Raw genomic sequence first — 19,723 nt, 5'->3', positions numbered from 1 at the left:
GAAATAGTGTTTCGCTCACTACTTTCTGTCGGGGCGCTTCTATGTCAAGTAAATCAATATTTAAATATTTTATTTGGAGGGGCAGGGAGGTAACGGAAGATGGGCCAGGCCCCCTAAGTCCCGCCCATAAATGCCTGCCCTTGCTTTAGTATGCCATTCCTTTACATCGCCACAGAGTGGAGCTAATGCTTCATATTTGGAAAATAGGGCTGGACTGTAAAGGATTGGAATTGGAACAATGCTGCTCTCTTCGGGCTCTTCAAGCGAAGTGCAGAGGCCTCCTCTGTTCCTAGCCCATTGTCACGTCGATAATGAATCACTGCATGAACATTTTTCTCCTATATGAGAACACGCACTGCCTATATTGTGGGACCCACATACAATAAACACACTGTAACTAACTTTCAAAGGCACTAACAAGTTTAGTCTGGCGTCAATCAAACAAACAATAATTCAAAAGGGAGACTTCACTCAATGACACTACACATTTTATAATGGCATTCACATGGTCTATAATTATCCTTTAACTAATGTTCAAAGCCACAAACAGTTGTTTAAGCTTAGATTTATCTGAAATCTGTCTGTTGCTGTCCTTGATGCTGACATAAGGAAAGCTTAACAGTAGGCTCCATCCATCCTTCATCTATCATCCATCCATCCATCCACCCATCCACCCATCCATCAAGCAGAAGGGAGACTTTGTGCACAGATTAGAATGACGATTTAATAATAAATAAATAGCAGCATCACACAGAAAAAAACAACACTGTCTTGTGGATGATTGAAAGAGTCAAAACATGAGAAGTGTCATTGACAAACATTCACAAGTAAATGGTATGAAAACCGGTGATTGATTGATTGATTTTAATGTAATGTAATGTAATAAAAACACATCATATATTTAGCTATGGACCAGGGCATTATGCTGCGTTTATGACAAGTGGGAAACTTGGAAAATACAACTTGTACTGTAAACTGGGAGCAACAAGTTGTGTGCATTTACATGCTTTGAACTCATTGAGAATGCCGATTGGTGAATGGTAAACAATCTGCGTCAACCATAAACTAAAAGTACAGCTATCATGCTCGTAAATAAATTACAGTTTTCAAAAACCATATAAATAGAATACATTATGTTTTCTATTTGCATTTAACTGCTACAAATGCTGTTATCAAGGTCATTTTCTTAGTAGGTGACAACAGAGCTCAGCATGTGGGAGATGTCTTGGGCACAGGGATGATAGATGAGTATCCCACTAGTAATTACGAGTTGGAGGGGGGTTAAATGAGATTTTTTCCAGTTGTATGCTCATAGTTAAGAGATGTCATAAACCCAGCACTAGCATGGCTTGCTAACGCTGAATAGGGAAAGTTCAGTGCTAGCAAGAAACTCTAATGCCCTGGACCAGAAACAGCTATATTTTACACACACACAGTTATGGCTAACATATACATACAGCTTCAAATGAATTGTTTAGGATACCTCTTGACTTCGCTCCTCAATCGGAACGCAAACTGATTTCGGATCAGGCGCCCGTCCTCTCTGCAGTACTTTTCATTCTTTTAGTTTAATGTTTTTGTCAGACTTTATGTCAAACACATCAATGGGCCTGTAGCAACCCACCTTTTCAACCCAAAATTGACGTTATATTTTTTGTCTGATAAATGCTCCACAATTACTAGCGATGATCGCTTAGACCTTCTGTTCAATCTTCCTTATGTAAGAGAGAACTTGACATCATAGTGAATGAATTTATACGTTTTTGACCTTTGAACTTTGACCTGTGTAGAGGGGTCAGAGGTTGTCATATATACATTCATTCAGGTGCTCTGGTGTTTTGGTTGTGGTTGTTGCAGCGTTTGATTATCGGTTGTAGGAATAATTTGGGTTGTAGGTCAGAGTGGGATATACTGTATAGGCCTGAAGGATTACTAACATACTGTACATTTGGTTTGTTCTATGATAGGGTTATAGACTATAGTTATTGTTGAGTTATGGTCATAGCTATGGTTGTAAAGATGACAGAAGGGGGATTATCTTCTTGTGAAGTTAGGTTGGCTGTGTGAGACAAAAGCATGCGCACACTGCAGCCCTTCGGGATGAACACTGCTGTTCATCCTTAACTTGACTGTTTCTGATCTTCTCAAAGAATGCTGTGTGAATCTGAGTGAGGTGATACATTATGATGTGTGAGAGAGATCCACTGTACAAAGTGTTTCCAACCCCTTCATTCACCGACCCTCTTGGAAATGATTTATTTCATGCATTCATACAGACACCACAAGGTGGAGCTATGACACTATCACTGGGGCTCTATTGTGTTCAGTTACATTCCTCTCTCCATTCAACATGTCTACTAGTCTACCTATATTAACCATTTTTGGCCTTTTTATACACACCTGAAGAGCTCAATTCAGACCTGTTATATTCTTATGTAGTGTCCTAACCAGTTATAACATGGTGCTGAACTGTTACTAAAATCCATAATACAGTTGAGTTTGGGTATATTTTAAGTCTTGAGTCTCTCTCTGTTCAGCTTTGTTCATGGCTTCTTCTTCTGTGTGTTTCTAGATTGAAGCAGTACTTTTCTATTACATCCAGGTCAAGATGAGTCCTTCTCATAGAGTTGGATAGAAGGCTCTTGTGCCACAATGCCACCTTTAACATGGACAGTCACTGAGGGCTTCCCATTCTACAGATAAGAGATGAGCTTTCTAGTATCTCTATGGTCCTTCCTTGGCCCTGTGCTCTGTGGATGTGTCCACTGTCTCTCTATAAGACAAACCCAGTATCGTCCCCCTTTCTTGCACGCATCCCAATAGATGTCCATTCCGTCCATCCATCGTCACCCAATGAGACGCAGCGCTGTCATAATTCAATTAACCAATCAACCAATCAGACGCTGCTGGTGCGCTCCACCTGGGCGTGGCAGAAGCTGTCGACGGAAAGCTTCAGCTCCGACATTCCAGGTTTTAATCCCGACATTATCCCGGGACATTCCATCTCCATCCCCATCCTGCCATCTCTGGGGTCGACAGGTTCCATCTCTCTGATCATCCCATTCCCATCTGCCCTGTCCCCTCCACCACCATTCCGACAGTTACTATTCCGGTCTACACTTCCCATCTTCCCATTCCCACCATTATGTCCAAATATGGGCACGATGGCATGTGACGGACACGGCATCATCGTAACTGCAAGCGGCTTATTACTAACTCCGGCGTTTGGCCCTGTGTTATACTGGCAACGTATATAGCTGGAAAACGCCCTTCTATATGTCTTATTAAACAAGGTATATACTAAAGGGTTAACTCCAGAGGATATATATCCCACCCATACGAAGACGTTGAGGAGCTCGGCTAATAGTGGCTCATTGCATGAACCCTGGCAGAGGACGTATGTGACATTGGTGATGAAGAAAGGACACCACATGATCAGGAAGAGGAAGAACACAATCCCCAGCACCTAGAGAATAGGACAGAGACCATAGAACACATTAGAACAGATTGGATTAGAGAACACAATCCTGACAACGTAGAACATAGAACAGAGTAGAATATGCAACATAGAACAAGATTAGTGTGGAGTATAAACGGTTATGGAATGCAATAGAACAGAATGGAAAATAATGAAATGGAAGAGACGAGAAGCGAAGAAGACGAGAACAGAAAAGAAGATCATAGTTGTGTAAATTTGGTCCTCACCTTGGAGGCTCGCCTCTCGTTCTTGATGGCCTGCATCATCCCCCGTCTCCCAATACCGTCCCGTGGATCATGCCCCGCCGGCGAGCTCAGCTGGGATGCCACCTCGGAACTTGGAATTATGCTGATGTCCTCTGAGGGGGAGGTGTTTAGGAGGCTGGTCTGCCGGACATGCTCAGCACCTTTCTGGCAGCTCAGACTCCCTTGTCTGCTAGGAGGAGGAGCCTCAATGTTTATGGGTGGGACTTGGAAGTTTGGGGCCGGGGATCTGGGGTATGAGGGCGTGGGCGGCGGGTGTAGTGGCTGATGGGAGGGAGTCTTCCCCTCGTAGAGGAAGACGGTTGCCTGGCGCTGGAGGACCTGGAAAAAGACAGACAGGATGTGATATTACAGCGGTCTTATTTTGTCCTACTGTTCTTTTGTCTTACGTCTGTGTTTGCTATGTGTATGAGCCACATGCCTTTTAAGCCAAAGACACATTTCCATTCCTATCAAAAAGGGAGCAAATCAAAACATGCTAACGCCATCTTAGTGCTTGTAGCCGACAAAGTTGGGCCTGTGTTATATTTCCTCTCTGACAGACCAATGAGATTAAATCAGAGGTGGGAAAAATACATGGCTAGCCAATCAAATGACATAACGTCATAACGCCAATTAAAGCATTCTCTGACAGACCTGTACGGTTAGGTAGTAGGACACCACCATGATGACCAATGGGATGAAGAAGGCCACGAACGAGCCAATCAGCATGAAGTGCTCCTCGTTGAGGACACAGCTTCCGTCAACAAACACATTGTCCTTGTTACGGAGGCCGATGACCGGGATAGGCATTGACACTCCTAGTAGAAGGAGAGAGAGAACGAGAGAGTAATTAGTGAAGAAAAGAGAGAGATTAGAGAGAGACAGTTAAAGACATTGTCCTTATAAAGGCTGATGACCGGGATAGGGAGAGAAAGAAAGAGAGGGATGACAAAGTAGGGAAGGAGGGAGGGGAGAGAAAGAAGATAGGGATAAGAGAAAGAAAAGGAGAGACAGATGAAGATGTTGTCCTTGTTGTGGATGCTGATTACTGTTATAGGCATGGACACTCCTTCGAGAAGGAGAGAGATAAATAGAAGGATGTGGCGAGGAGAGACATGAAGAAATGGTCCTTGTTGTGGAGGTCAATGACTAGGAAAGGTATGGGATGAAAAAATAGAAAGAGAGAGGAAATAGGGATGAGAGAAGGAAATAAAGAGGAGTGGGACGGAGGAGAGGGATCAAGACTGTTTTTGTTGTGCAGACCTAATAAGCTTGAGTGAAATGTAGAGAGAAGGATGAAAGAAGAATACAGAGGGTTGAGAGAGAAGTGAGAGAAAGAGAGATAGAAAACGGATAGAGAGAGAGAGACAAAAAGGCAAAGAGAGAGAGCGAGAAAGAGAGAGACTGAGAGACAGATTCCATGCATCCCTCTAATCCAGGGGTGTCAAACTTATTTTTCCCCTTGGGGCTGTATTTAGTCTTCAATGAGGTCCGTCAATATATGCAAAACATTTTATATTTTAGCTTTCATTTCTGTGATCATTAACGATTTTGACACAGTCAGGAAACTGCATGAATTTGGAAAGTACTCAGACACCTTGACTTTTCCCGCATTTTGTTCTGTTACAAAAACTAACCCATGAGGTTGAAGGAATTGTCTGTAGAGCTCCGAGACAGGATTGGGTCGAGGCACAGATCTGGGGAAGTGTACCAAAAATTTTCTGTAGCATTGAAGGTCCCCAAGATCACAACAACCTAATTTTTCAATGGAATAAGTCTGGACTCTTCCTAGAGATGGCCGCTCTGCCAAACTGAGCAATCGGGCCTTGGTCAGGGAGGTGACCAAGAGCCTGATGGTCACTCTGACAGAGCCCATGAGTTCCTCAGTGGACATGGGCGAACCTTCCAGAAGGACAACCATCTCTGCAGCACTCCAGCAATCAGGCCATTATGGTAGAATGGCCAGAAGAAAGCCACTCCTCAGCATAAGGCGCATTACAGCCCACTTGGAATTAGCCAAAAGGCACCTAAAGGACTCTCAGACCATGAGAAACAAGATTCTCAGGTCTGATGAAACCAAGATTGAACTCTTTGGCCTGAATGCAGAGCAACACGTCTGGAAGAAACCTGGCACCATCCCTACGGAGAAGCAGGGTGGTGGCAGCATTATGCTGTGGGGATGTTTTTCATCAGCAGGGTCTGGGAAACTAGTCAGGATCAAGGGAAATATGAACAGAGCAAAGTACGACGACATCCTTGATGAAAACCTGCTCCTGTGCACTCAGGACCTCAGACTGCCGCGAAGGGTCACCTTCCAACAGGACAATGACCCTAAGCACACAGCCAAGACAACATAGGAGTGGCTTCGGAACAAGTCTCTGAAAGTCCTTGAGTAACCCAGCCAGAACCCGGACTTTAACCTGATTGAACTTCTCTGGAGAGACCTGAAAATAGCTGTGCAGCGACGCTCCCCATCCAACCTGACAGAGCTTGATCTGCAGAGAAGAATGGGAGAAACTACCCCAAATACAGGTGTGCCAAGCTTATAGCATCATATCCAAGAAGACTTGAGGCAGTAATCGCTGCTAACCACAGTTCACAATTCCCTGGCAAGCCATGAGAATACTTGATGGATGATGGAAGCAGCGTGTTGTTTTTATTTATTTTGTTTTAAGCCTTGCCCAAACCATAGCTTGGGCAAGGCTTAACCTTAACCACTCAGAATTAATGCCTGAACTGTTAACCTTTGAGTTGTTTCTGTTTTAAGCCTGTAACCACGCGGAATTAACCCTGTAACCACGCGGAATTATAGCATAAAAAAATAGACGTTCATCCATCATACTTCGAAATTCGCGATTGGACTTCCTTGGACCATGTCATCTGTTTAACACACATGCACACACACACGCAAGCACACACAGAGACAGAGATACTGAGGCACACACACAACCTGACCTTTAACCCTGTCATCTGGCTGTCTACCAGACCCATTGACGTTACTTATCGATCCATCCTTAAATAGCGAAAGAGAGAGACAGATGGAGAGAGAATCATGTCTGTGTCAGTCTCACACAGTTCTGGTATACCACCAAGCTTCACAACGAGAGGGAGGGAGAGAGAAATGGAGGGATAAACAGCCAGGAGGTCTAGATGAGTAGGCAGAAAAAGAGGAAATAACAAAGTCTCCAACTGCCTCTATTCATCAACATTCTCTAAAGGAGTACTCTGTGCATGTGTGTGCGTGTGTGTGGGTGGGTGTGACGCATGCACCCATATATCCCCACACCTACCTATTGATATAGTCCATACAGCTGCTATCTTCATCATAGCTTTAGTTCTGGAGTTGAAACGGCTGTGCTCTATAGGATTTCTTATGGCTACGTATCGATCCAGAGATATAGCACACAAGTGCATTATACTGGCTGTAGAGAAGAGAACATCCAGGTAGATCCAGATAGGACACAATGCACTGGGCAGGGGCCAAGCATAGTCTGGAAGAGGAGATGGGGAAAGTCAGGTTAGATACAGTGCCTTTGGAAAATATTCAGACCCTTTGACTTTTTCCACATTTGTTTTTACTTTATGGCCTTATTCTGAAATGGATTAAAACAAAAACAAATTTCTCAGTAACCTACACACAACAACCCATAATGATAAAGCGAAAACAGGTTTTAGAAATGTTTGCAAATTTATAAAAAATTTAAAACAGAAATACCTTATTTACTTAAGTATTCAGACACTTTGCTATGAGACTCGAAATTGAGCTCAGTTGCATCCTGTTTCCATTGATCACACTTGAGAAATTTCTACAACTTGATTGGAGTTCACCTGTGGTAAATTCAATTGATTGGAAATTATTTGGAAATAAATACACCTGTCTATATAAGGACCAACAGTACATGTCAGAGCAAAAACCAAGCCATGAGGTTGAAGAAATTGTCCTTGGAGCTCCGAGACAGGATTGGTTTGAGGCACAGATCTGGGGAATGGTACGAAAACATTTCTGCAGCATTGAAGGTCACCAAGAACACAGTGGACTCCATCATTCTTAAATTGAAGAAGTTTGGAACCAACAAGACTCTTCCTAGAGCTGGCCGCCCAGCTAAAATTAGCAATCGGAGAGAAGAGCCTTGGTCAGGGAGGTGACCAAGAACCCAGTGAGGAACCCAAGAACCTAGAGTTCCTCTGTGGAGATGGGAGAACCTTCCAGAAGGACAACCATCTCTGTAGCACCACCATTCAGGCCTTTATGGTAAAGTGAATAGATGGAAGGCACTCCTCAGTAAAAGGCACATGACAGCCCACTTGGAGTTTGCCAAAAGGCACATAAAGACTCTCAGAACATGAGAAACAAGATTCTCTCGTCTGATGAAACCAAGATTGAAGTCATTGGCCTGAATGCCAAGCATCACGTCTAGAGGAAACCTGGCACAGTGAAGCAAGGTGGTGGCAGCATCATGCTGTGGGGATGTTTTTCAGCAGCAGGGACTGGGAGACTAGTCAGGATTGAGGCAAAGATGAACGGCGCAAAGTACAGAGAGATCCTTGGTAAAAACCTGCTCCAGAGCACTCAGGACCTCAGACTGGCACAGAGGTTTACCTTCCAACAGGACCATGACCCAAAGCTCACATCCAAGACAATGTAGGAGTGGCTTCTGGACAAGTCTCTGAATGTCCTTGAGTGGCCTAGCCAGAGCCGATCGAACATCTCTGGAGAGACCTGAAAATAGCTGTGCAGCAACACTCCCAATCCAACCTGACCGAGCTTGAGAAGATCTGCAGAGAAGAATGAGAGAAACTCCCCAAATACAGGTGTGCCAAGCTTGTATACCCAAGAAGACTCAAGGCTGTAATCGCTGCCAAAATGTGCTTCAACAAAGTACTGAGTAAAGGGTCTGAATACTTTATATTAATTAGGCCAAAATTCTGAACCTGTTTTTGCTTTGTCATTATAGGTTATTGTGTGTAGATTAATGAGGGAAAAAAATTATTTAATCAATTTTAGAATAAGGCTGTAACCTATCAAAATGTGGAAAATGGGTCTGAAAACATTCCGAAGGCACTGAAGATATGACATTTTCAGGGCTGATGTGGAACACAGATATTATTCAAATGAAAATAGTATGATATTAATATGCAATATTATGCAAAGTATGCACTTAATATGCAAATGAGGCATGAATACAATTTGTAAGTCGCTCTGGATAAGAGCGTCTGCTAAATGACTTAAATGTAAATGTAAATGTAAACCCATAATGTGATGTTATTAACACATCTTCAAGTTTTATGTAAAACTGAGAGTTTGTAAAAATGCGAAACATTGTTGTATACTATTTTATGTCAATTAAATACATCATAATATGCTAATTAGTCTATGCAGAATTAAAAACTACAGCATGTTAAACCAATATATTTAAAATCAGAGGGTCATATTGTCAACATAATTTACGTTTTATGCAGAACTGGGAGTCACACACACACCAGGGGTGGTAAGAATAATTGGGATTACATGATAATGAACAAAAAGCAGGAACACCTTCCTAATATTGAGTTGCACCCCCCTCTTTTGCATCAATTCGTTAGGGCATGGACTCTACAAGGTGTCGAATGCATTTCACAGGACTGCTGCTTTTAGTGTCTGTGTGTCCTTGTGTGGTTTTGTTGTGTATTTATTGTGATGCATGTATTGGCTGGTGCATTTTCCTTTTGGGGAGTTACTAAATACTATCTTATCTTAGCCTACTAAATGGGTTATCAGGTTTTACTGTCATCCCATAGCTATCTTTTACATTAAGTGGTCACTTTCTGCAGTTTCTTCCCAGCTAGTAGTTTAATAGTGGTAGGATTACTGTTCTTGGGTCATCCCAGATTGCCCGTTACATGATAAAACATGCATTCTTACAGTTGTCTATGAATGAGTTCTGTCATCTTTCATTCTCGCTGTAACATAAGTTAAAATCATTTTGGGATAGGGGGCAGCATTTTCACTTTTGGATAAAAAGTGTGCCCAGAGTAAACTGCCTGCTACTCAGGCCCAGTTGCTAATATATCCATATTATTATAGATTTGGATAGAAAACACTCTGAAGATTCTAAAACTGCTTAAATGATGTCTGTGAGTATATTAGAACTCACATGGCAGGCGAAAACCTGAGAAAAATCCAACCAGGAAGTGGGAAATCTGAGGTTTGTAGTTTTTCAACTCACTGCCTATCCAATATACAGTGTCTATGGGGTCATATTGCACTTCCTAAGGGTTACACTAGATGTCAACGGTCTTTAGAACCTTGTTTGATGCTTCTACTGTGAAGGAGGGGGGAATGGGAGCTGAATGAGTCAGAGGTCTGCCAGAGTGGCATGAGCTGATCATGCGCACCACGTAAGAGTTAGCTTGCGTTCCATTGCATTTCTAAAGACATTATTGAACATGTTTGAAGATTAATGATAAAAACATCCTAAAGATTGATTCTATACTTCGTTTGACATGTTTCTACGAACTGTAATATGAATTTTCTTCTGAACTATTACCTGGACTTGCCCGCGCGTCGTGAGTTTGGATTTGTGAACTGAACGCGCAAACAAAAAGAGGTATTTGGACATAAATTATGGACTTTATCGAACAAATCAAAACATTTATTGTGGAACTGGGATTTCTGGGAGTGCATTCTGATGAAGATCATCAAAGATTAGTGAATATTTATAACGCTATTTCTGACTTCTGTTGACTACACAACATGGCTGAAATCTGTGTGGCTTGTTTTGTTGTCTGAGCACTGTACTCAGATTATTGCATGGTTTGCTTTTTCCGTAAAGGTGTTTTGAAATCTGACACAGAGGTTGCATTAAGGAGAAGTATATCTCTAATTCTGTGCATAACACATGTATCTTATATTAAAGTTTATGATGACTATTTCTGTAAATTGATGTGGCTCTCTGCAAATTTGCTGGATGTTTTCGAGGCACAACATTACTGAACAATAACGCGCCAATGTAAACTGAGATTTTTGGATATAAATATTAACTTTATCGAACAAAACATACATGTATTGTGTAACATGAAGTCCTATGAGTGCCATCTGATGAAGATCATAGTGGTTAGTGATTCATTTTATCTCTATTTCTGCTTTTTGTGACTCCTCTCTTTGGCTGGAAAATGGATGTATGTGTTTTTGTGACCAGGCTCTGACCTAACATAATCACATGTTCTGCTTTCGCTGTAAAGCCTTTTTGAAATCGAACACGATGGGTCGATTAACAAGGAGTTAAGCTTTAATTTGGTGTATTGCACATGTGAATGTATGAAAGTTACATATTTCTAAAACATATTTTTAAATTTCGCTGCCTTTTCAGTGGAATGTTGTCGAGGGTTTCCGCTAGTGGAACTAGCCATAAGAAGTTAATTAAGGTTAGGCAATATTTTAAGAGCATTCTATGCATTTGGATAGTAGTAATCAAGTTAATGTGCGTTACAATGTATGCTTGTACATTGTGTGTTTGCAAAGCATCTCTGCTAGTCATTTTATCTGAGCGTGACTCATCTAACACCATTGTGCTTGGCCCAAATTCTATTGGCCGCTTCATGTGCTGTCCAGCAGTCGAGCAGCCCGATAACTTGTTCTACTCGGATGGCATTTGTTGTCGGCTAAACATTACTGGGTCAGAAGTGGGCCTCCTGAGTGGCGCAGTGGTCTGAGGCACTGGGGATGTTCTTGTCCCATCGCGCTCTAGCGACTCCTGTGCTGGGCCGGGCGCAGTGCACGCTGACACAGTCGCCAGGTGCACGGCATTTCCTCTGACACATTGGTGCGGCTGGCTTCCGGGTTAAGTGGGCATTGTGTCGAGAAGCAGTGCAGCTTGGCTGGTTTGTGTTTCGGAGGAACACCAATTGTGCAAATTCTCCCACTTACAAAGATGAGAGAAGCCTGTAATTTTCATCATAGGTACACTTCAACTATGACAGACAAAATGAGAAGAAAAAAAATCCAGAAAATTACATTGGAGGATTTTTTATGAATTTATTTTCAAATTATGGTGGAAAATAAGTATTTGATCAATAACAAAGGTTTATCTCAATACTTTGTTATATACCCTTTGTTGGCAATGACAGAGGTCAAACGTTTTCTGTAAGTCTTCACAAGGTTTTCACACACTGTTGCTGGTATTTTGGCCCATTCCTCCATGCAGAGCTCCTCAAGAGTAGTGATGTTTTGGGGCTGTTGCTGGGCAACACGGACTTTCAACTCCCTCCAAAGATTTTCTACGGGGTTGAGATCTGGAGACTGGCTAGGCCACTCCAGGACTTTGAAATGCTTTTTACGAAGCCACTCCTTCGTTGCCCGGGTGGTGTGTTTGGGATCATTGTCATGCTGAAAGACCCAGCCACGTTTCATCTTCAATGCCCTTGCTGATGGAAGGAGGTTTTCACTCAAAATCTCACGATACATGGTCCCATTCATTCTTTTCTTTACGCGGATAAGTCGTCCTGGTCCCTTTGCAGAAAAACAGCCCAAAGCATGATGTTTCCACCCCATGCTTCACAGTAGGTATGGTGTTCTTTGAATGCAACTCAGCATTCTTTGTCCTCCAAACACGACGAGTTGAGTTTTTACCAAAAAGTTATATTTTGGTTTCATCTGACCATATGACATTCTCCCAATCTTCTTCTGGATCATCCAAATACTCTCTAGCAAACTTCAGACGGGCCTGGACATGTACTGGGGGACACGTCTGGCACTGCAGGATTTGAGTCCCTGGCGGCATAGTGTGTTACTGATTGTAGGCTTTGTTACTTTGGTCCCAGCTCTCTGCAGGTCATTCACTAGGTCCCCCCGTGTGGTTCTGGGATTTTTGCTCACCGTTCTTGTGATCATTTTGACCCCACGGGGTGAGATCTTGCGTGGAGCCCCAGATTGAGGGAGATTATCAGTGCTCTTGTATGTCTCCATTTCCTAATAATTGCTCCCACAGTTGATTTTTTTCAAACGAAGCTGCTTACCTATTGCAGATTCAGTCTTCCCAGCCTGGGGCAGGTCTACAATTGTGATTCTGTTGTCCTTTTACAGCTCTTTGGTCTTGGCCATCGTGGAGTTTGGAGTGTGACTGTTTGAGGTTGTGGACAGGTGCTTGATTCGAGGCAAGTAACACTGAAACATGCATGAGAGCATTAGCTCACGCTCTCCGCAGAGTTTTAAACAGGTCAACATTCACAAGGCCGCAGGGCCAGACGGATTAGCATGACGTGTACTCTGAATCAGAGCTGACCAACTGGAAAGTGTCTTCACTGACATTTTTAACCTCTGCCTGTCTGAGTCTGTAATAACAACATGTTTCAAGCCGACCACCATAGTTAATGTGCCCAAGAACACTAAAGTAACCTGCCTAAATGACTTCCGACCTATAGCACTCATGTCTGTAGCCATGAAGTGCTTCGAAAGGCTGGTCATGGCTCACATCAACACCATTATCCCAGAAACTCTAGACCCACTCCAATTTGCATACCACCCCAACAGATCCACAGATGATGCAATCTCTATTGCACTCCTCAATGCCCTTTCCCGCCTGGACAAAAGGAACACCTATGTGAGAATGCTATTCATTGACTACAGCTCATTGTTCAACACCATAGTGCCCTCAACGCTCATCACTAAGCTAAGGAGTCTGGACTTCCTGACGGGCCTCCCCAGGTGGTAAGCGTAGGTAACAACACTTCCGCCACACTGATCCTCAACAAAGGGGCCCCAACACCATCATTCAGTTTGCCGATGACACAACAGTGGTAGGCCTGATCACCAACAATGATGAAGCTGCCTATAGGGAGGGGGTCAGAGACCTGAACGTGTGATGCCAGGACAACAACCTCTCCCTCAATTTCATCAAAACAAAGGAGATTATTGTGGACTACAGGACAAGAAGGACCGAGCACGCCCCCATTCTCATCGAAGAAGGGGCTGTAGTGGAGCAGGTTGAGAGCTTCAGGTTCCTTGGTGTTCACATCACCAACAAACGTTCATGTTCCAAGCACACCAAGACAGTTGTGAAGACGGCATGACAAAACCTATTCCCCCTCAGGAGACTGAAAATATTTGGCATGGGTTCTCAGATCCTGAAAAGGTTCAACAACTGCACCATTGAGAGCATCCTTACTGGTTTCATCACTGCCTGGTATGGTAAATGCTCGGCCTCCGACCGCAAGACACAACAGAGGGTAGTGTGTACGGCTCATTACATCGCCGGGACCAAGCTTCCTGCCATCCAGGACCTCTATACCAGGAGGTGTCAGAGGATGGCCCTAAAAATTGCCAAAGACTCCAGCCACCCTAGTCATAGACTGTTCAGCAAGCTGTACAAGACCACCAAGTCTAGGTCCAAGAGGTTTCTAAACAGCTTTTACCCCCAAACCATAATCGTCCTGAACATCTAATCAAATGGCTACCCAGACTATTCACATTGTCCCCCCCTCCCCCCATATTTTACACTGCTGCTACTCTCTGTTATTATCAATGCATAGTCACTTTAATAACTATACCTACATGTACATACTATTACCTCAATTACCTCGACTAACCGGTGTCCCCGTAAATTGACTCTGTACCGGTACCCCCTGTATATATCCTCGCTATTGTGATTTTACTGCTGCTGCTTATTTATTTGTTACTTTTATTTATTTTTCTTTTTAAGTATGTTTCATTTTATGTATTTTTTAAAAACTGCATTGTTAGTAAGTAAGCATTTGACTGTAAGATCTACACCTGTTGTATTTGGCGCATGTGACAAATAAAATGCTATTTTTTTTCATGTTTGTGTCAGCCCTGTGGTCCTGTAGCTATGTTGCATAGGTAGAATATCCTCATTTTCCAAGATGACAGCTCTTCCTGCGTCAAGCAAGGCCACCTGGCTGTGCTAATTAGATAGGTTGCATATTTCCCATGTACCAAGATGACAGCTCATTTTGCCTCATCGAATGTACTTAGCGGTGCATCATATGAGAAATAGACATTAGATCATGCTACACATAATTAGTATTCCCACATAGGCCTAGAAGACAATAATTTAATGGTAAAATGACCTTAGCTGGTCTATTGAGAGCTCCCTAAATGGCAATGAGTTTCACTGCCAGTACCATGCCTCATTAAGTTGGCTTTGATGGACTCAGGCGTGGTCAATAGCATAGATGTTGCCGTCTTGGATTCTTCATATAAAGCACATTGCATATACAGTGGGGTACAAAATGATTGACATCCCCGATAAAGATGAGCAATAGTGACAGTATAAAATAAATAAATCATAACTATATTGTATGCTAAAAAATATATGTTTTTATTTTATTTTATACTAATAGAATTGCTCAGAGAAATATTTTGTTGAACAAGTAATACAAAAAAAATGTATAGGTCAAAATTATTGACATGCCTAAAGATTCTAATAAATAAAGTAGTCACAAGTTTAGTATTTGGTCCCGTCTTCCTAAAATGCAATGACTACATCAAGCTTGTGCAGTTTTGTCACGCAACAGAATGTCACAGATGTCTCTTTTGAGGGAGACTACGGAACCTCAGGACCTTCACATCTGGCTTCTTCACCTGCGGGATTGACTAAGACCACCCACATGTACAGCTGATGAAACTGGGGAGTATGTCTGTCTGTAATAAAGCCCTTTTTTGAGGTGAAAAACATATTCTGATTGGCTGGGATTGGCTCCTAGTGGATGGGCCTATCTAACAAATTATTATTCACAATGACGTCCTACCCCGTAAGACGCTGGGCCAATTGGGTGCCGCCTACGGAACTCCCAATCACAGCTGGTTGTGAATTGAACCAGGGTCTGTAGTAACTCCTTTAGCACTGAGATGCAGTGCCTTAGACTGCTGTGCCACTCCTATACTTAACCCTAACCTTAACAAGCATGCTATCATTAGCCACCTAGCTAGAATTTGTAACATATTGTACATTTTACAACTTCATTACATATAATATGAATTGTAATTTGAAACATATCATATTGAATGGGTGATAGACATCCACAAATTAATACATACCATACGAAATGAGGTGACTCGGCTAACGTACAGAATAATACGAATTGCCCTGAGAATAGGTTGAGTAAAATGGTTTGGATTTCTCCCTGAACACAATGGCTGCCATTTTCAAACCATTCTGGAACTTTGAGGGTTCATGACATAACCCTTCTTGTAATTTAATAGGATCTCTCTGCAGAAGAGTATCTACAGTGGTTATTCCTATAAAAGTTGTCATACCTGCAGCAGTGCTTTGCCAGGTACTGCGGAATGGTATGGCATTTTGGAGTGGATGAAGTCATAGTATTTTACCATTGTTGCCATTAACTTCTTGGTGACAGGGGGTAAACTGCCTGCTACTCTGTCCCAGATGCTAATATATGCATATAATTATTAGTATTGGATGAAAACACTCCGAAGTTTCTAAAACTGTTTGAATGATGTCTGTGAGTATAACAGAACTCATATGGCAGGAGAAAACCTGAGACAAATCCAACCAGGATGTCAGGATTTGGCCAGGGTTGTTCCGGTTTTTGGTCACTAGATGCCCCCATTGTGCCTTTTGACCTTTTGTTTTCCCTTGATCCCCATTATTATTTGCACCTGTGCCTCGTTTCCCCTGATTGTATTTAAACCCTTTGTTTTCCTCAGTTCTGTGCTCTGTGTTTGTATGTTAGCACCCAGCCCTAGTACTCTGTGAACTCTTGTAGATCCCGGTGGACTCTCTTGTGGAATTCTGTTTTTTTTTTGTTCCTGTTTGTTGGTTTTTTTTGAGTATCTTTTGAGGTTTTTTGTGCTATTCCTTCCACCTTGTGGATTTACCTTTTTGTCTTGGAGGATTACCTTTGTTCTTGTGGAATTCCTTTTGTGGAGTTACATGTTTTCCTGAAGAACTTAACTTTTTACTTCATTAAATACACCGTCTCAAGTACTGCTGTGTCTGCCTCATCTCAAGTGACTGTTTCTCACTCCGGAGACCCGGGTTCGTAACCGGGTCCTGACACAGGAAGTGGGAATTCTGAGGTTTGTAGTTTTTCAACTCTTTGCCATTCAGTGTACAGTGTAATGGGGTCATATTGCACTTCCTAAGGCTTCCACTAAATTCCCAATCTGGCCCCCGAACCACCTAATAATCCCCAGTTTACAATTGGCTCATTCATCCCCCTCTCCCCTGTAACTATTCCCCAGGTCGTTGCTGCAAATGAGAACGTGTTCTCAGTCAACTTACCTGGTAAAATAACGGATTAAAAAAAATGTCAACCATCTTTAGAACTTTGAGGCTTCTACTGTGAGGTGGGGGCGAATGAGAGCTGATTGAGCCAGGTGTCTGGCAGGGTGCCACAGGCTCTGAGGCGCGGTCACGAGAGACCACCCATACGTAGAATGTAGCTGACCGCTTTGGATAAAAGCGTCCATTGCTTTATTTATTTTATATTATAGTTAGCAGACATAGGAATTCTCTGTTTGGAACATTATTGAATATTTATGATAAAATCATCCTAAAGATGGATTCTATACTTAGTTTGCCAAGTTTTTACAGCTGTAATATAACTTTTCGTCCGTTTCGGCTGGACCTGAACACGCGTTTGGATTTGTTTACCAAACCCGCTAACAAAAGAAGCTATTTGAACATAAATGTTTCCTCAAATTACAGGAGATGGAGGTAGATTAACATTTGTTTTCTTGGTTTTAGAACTTTATTTTTGTGTCCAGTTAAGTGCAATTTATTTCAATTTTCCTTGCTATCTTCGGTAGCAAGTAGCAGTAGCTAACTAGCTACCAGTGCGAGCATGCAGTTTTCGGCACCAGAAGTGCAGAATGGCCAACGCTACCAAAAATGTTGTGGACCTTTTTGTTGAAGAACACCTTTCTCTGGGGTACATGGAAAAGACGTGAATTTAAGCCGAGGGTCAACTTCTGCCTGAAATCAGTTTCATGATAAAGGATGAGAAATTGATGGCATTCAATACCAATTGGTATAAAAAAGTATAGCTGGTTTATAGGGAGCCATTCATCAAGCCACCTGTATTACTGGCCTCACCTGCTTTTTGGAAAGTCTGAGCCTTGGGCGAATGGAAGGTAGGTACAATGACCTGAAGAACATCAATAGTACTGCTAAACGGCATAACAAAAGCAGGGAGCATATCAGTGGAGGCTCCTCAGGGGAGGAAGGGGAGGACCGTCCTCCTCAGTGAATTTCAGAACATGATTTTTTATAGTGAAACATGAAAGTTATTTTTAGATAAAACTATACTAAAGAGATTCACATGTAACCAAATAATTGATCAAGACACACTGTTTTGCAATAAAGGAATACACTGGCCTCAGTGGCACTTTGTAGGGTAGCACCATGTTGTACCTGGAGGACAGCTAGCTTCCATCCTCCTCTGGGTACATTGATGTCAATATAAAACCTAGGAGGTTAATGGTTCTCACCCACTTCCATAGAGTTACACAGTAATTATGACAACTTCCAAAGGACGTCTTCCAACCTATCAGAGCTAGTACTGAAAGCATAAGCTACAGCTAGCTAGCAATGCAGTGCATGAAATGTTCTAAGTAGTTAAAGGCAATAGTTGAACAGTTTTGAACAAATAAGTTCTTACAAAATTAAGGAGAAGCAAGAGAGCTACTGTAGCTACATTTTGTAGTATTTTCTTTATTCACTTTCATTTACTTAGCTAGCTTCAAATGTAGATAGCTAGTTTTGCCTACTCAAACACATGTTATTTCTAGTAGGTATGTTGACTATGATGTGACAAGGATATAGGCTGTGTGTAGCGGGGGGTTTTCGCCTGGTGACAGACATCTGATTTGTTGTGAACTGAAATCCACAAGCAAAGGGAAGAGGTGAGAGGAGGAAAGCACATAGATAGACGCGAGAAGGAATTATATACACTATACAACGAGCTGTTTGTATGTGGATGCTATGAAAGTAAACTGTGTTTGCTTGTGATCAGGGGTGTATTCATTGTGGCGATTCTGTTGAAAAACTTGAACTGAAGCAAAGCAAACAGTTTGAAATGGGAATAAACATACCTGGAATAGGTCCAATAGAAACTCTTGTTTTTCAACTTCCTGCTACTCATGCCAGGAATATAACATATGCATATTATTAGTAGATGTGGATAGACAACACTCTGAAGTTTCTAAAACTGTTTGAATCATGTCTGTGGGCATAACAAAACTTATGTAGCAGGCAAAACCCAGAGGACTAACCATTCAGAATTATTTATTTTTGAGGTCGCTGTCTGTTCAATGTGTTCTCATGGGGAAACGATATTTCCCAGGCACTTGTTTGAAGTTCCTACCGCCTCCACTGGATGTCACCAGTCTTTGGAATTTGGTTGAGGTTATTCCTTTGTGCAATGAAGAAGTAAGGCCATCCTGGAAAAGGGTAGTGCTGTTGAGAGTTGGCCAAGAATTGAAAAGTAGCGTTAGTTTCCTCTCGTCCTCTATTGAAAACAGACAATTTGATCGATTATTAACGTTTAAAAATACCTAAAGTTGTATTACGACAGTATTTTGAAATGTTTTGGCAAAGTTTACAGGCAACTTTTGAGATATTTTGTAGTGACTTTGCGCAAATTGGAAGCTGTTTTTTTCTGGATCAAACGCGCCAAATAAATGGACGTTTTGGATATATATGGACTGAATTAATCGAACAAAAGGACCATTTGTGATGTTTATGGGACATATTGGAGTGCCAACAAAAGAAGCTCATCAATGGTAAGGCATGTTTTATATTTTATTTCTTTGTTTTGTGTAGCACCTGCAGGGTTGAAATATGCTACTCTCTTTGTTTACTGCTGTGCTATAATCAGATAATAGCTTCTCATGCTTTCGCCGAAAAGCCTTTTTAAAATCTGACATGTTGGCTGGATTCACAACGAGTGTAGCTTTAATTTGCTATCTTGCATGTGTGATTTAATAAAAGTTTAAATTCAATAGTATTTTATTTGAATCTGGCAATTGGCCAAGTGGGAC

General features: G+C 42.0%; 1 protein-coding gene across 2 annotated transcripts in view; it reads right to left on the bottom strand.

Moving 5' to 3' along the window:
* Nucleotides 1-710: 710 nt before the first annotated feature.
* Nucleotides 711-19,723, bottom strand: part of htr2cl1 (5-hydroxytryptamine (serotonin) receptor 2C, G protein-coupled-like 1) — a 209,075-nt gene continuing 190,062 nt past the window's right edge. For both annotated transcript variants that reach the window (XM_046327937.1, XM_046327938.1), the window contains exons 5-8: nucleotides 7,014-7,214; nucleotides 4,378-4,541; nucleotides 3,706-4,062; nucleotides 711-3,466 (exon numbers count right to left, since the gene is read on the bottom strand). In XM_046327937.1, the coding sequence (XP_046183893.1) occupies nucleotides 2,897-3,466; nucleotides 3,706-4,062; nucleotides 4,378-4,541; nucleotides 7,014-7,214 (1,292 nt within the window). In that variant the 3' untranslated portion in view covers nucleotides 711-2,896. The remainder of the gene's footprint in view (nucleotides 3,467-3,705; nucleotides 4,063-4,377; nucleotides 4,542-7,013; nucleotides 7,215-19,723) is intronic.

The sequence above is a fragment of the Oncorhynchus gorbuscha genome, linkage group LG25 (genome assembly GCF_021184085.1).
Source record: "Oncorhynchus gorbuscha isolate QuinsamMale2020 ecotype Even-year linkage group LG25, OgorEven_v1.0, whole genome shotgun sequence".
NCBI lineage: Eukaryota > Metazoa > Chordata > Actinopteri > Salmoniformes > Salmonidae > Oncorhynchus > Oncorhynchus gorbuscha.
The sequence above is the reverse complement of the archived record's forward strand: the minus strand, read 5'-3'. Positions and strand labels throughout refer to the sequence as shown.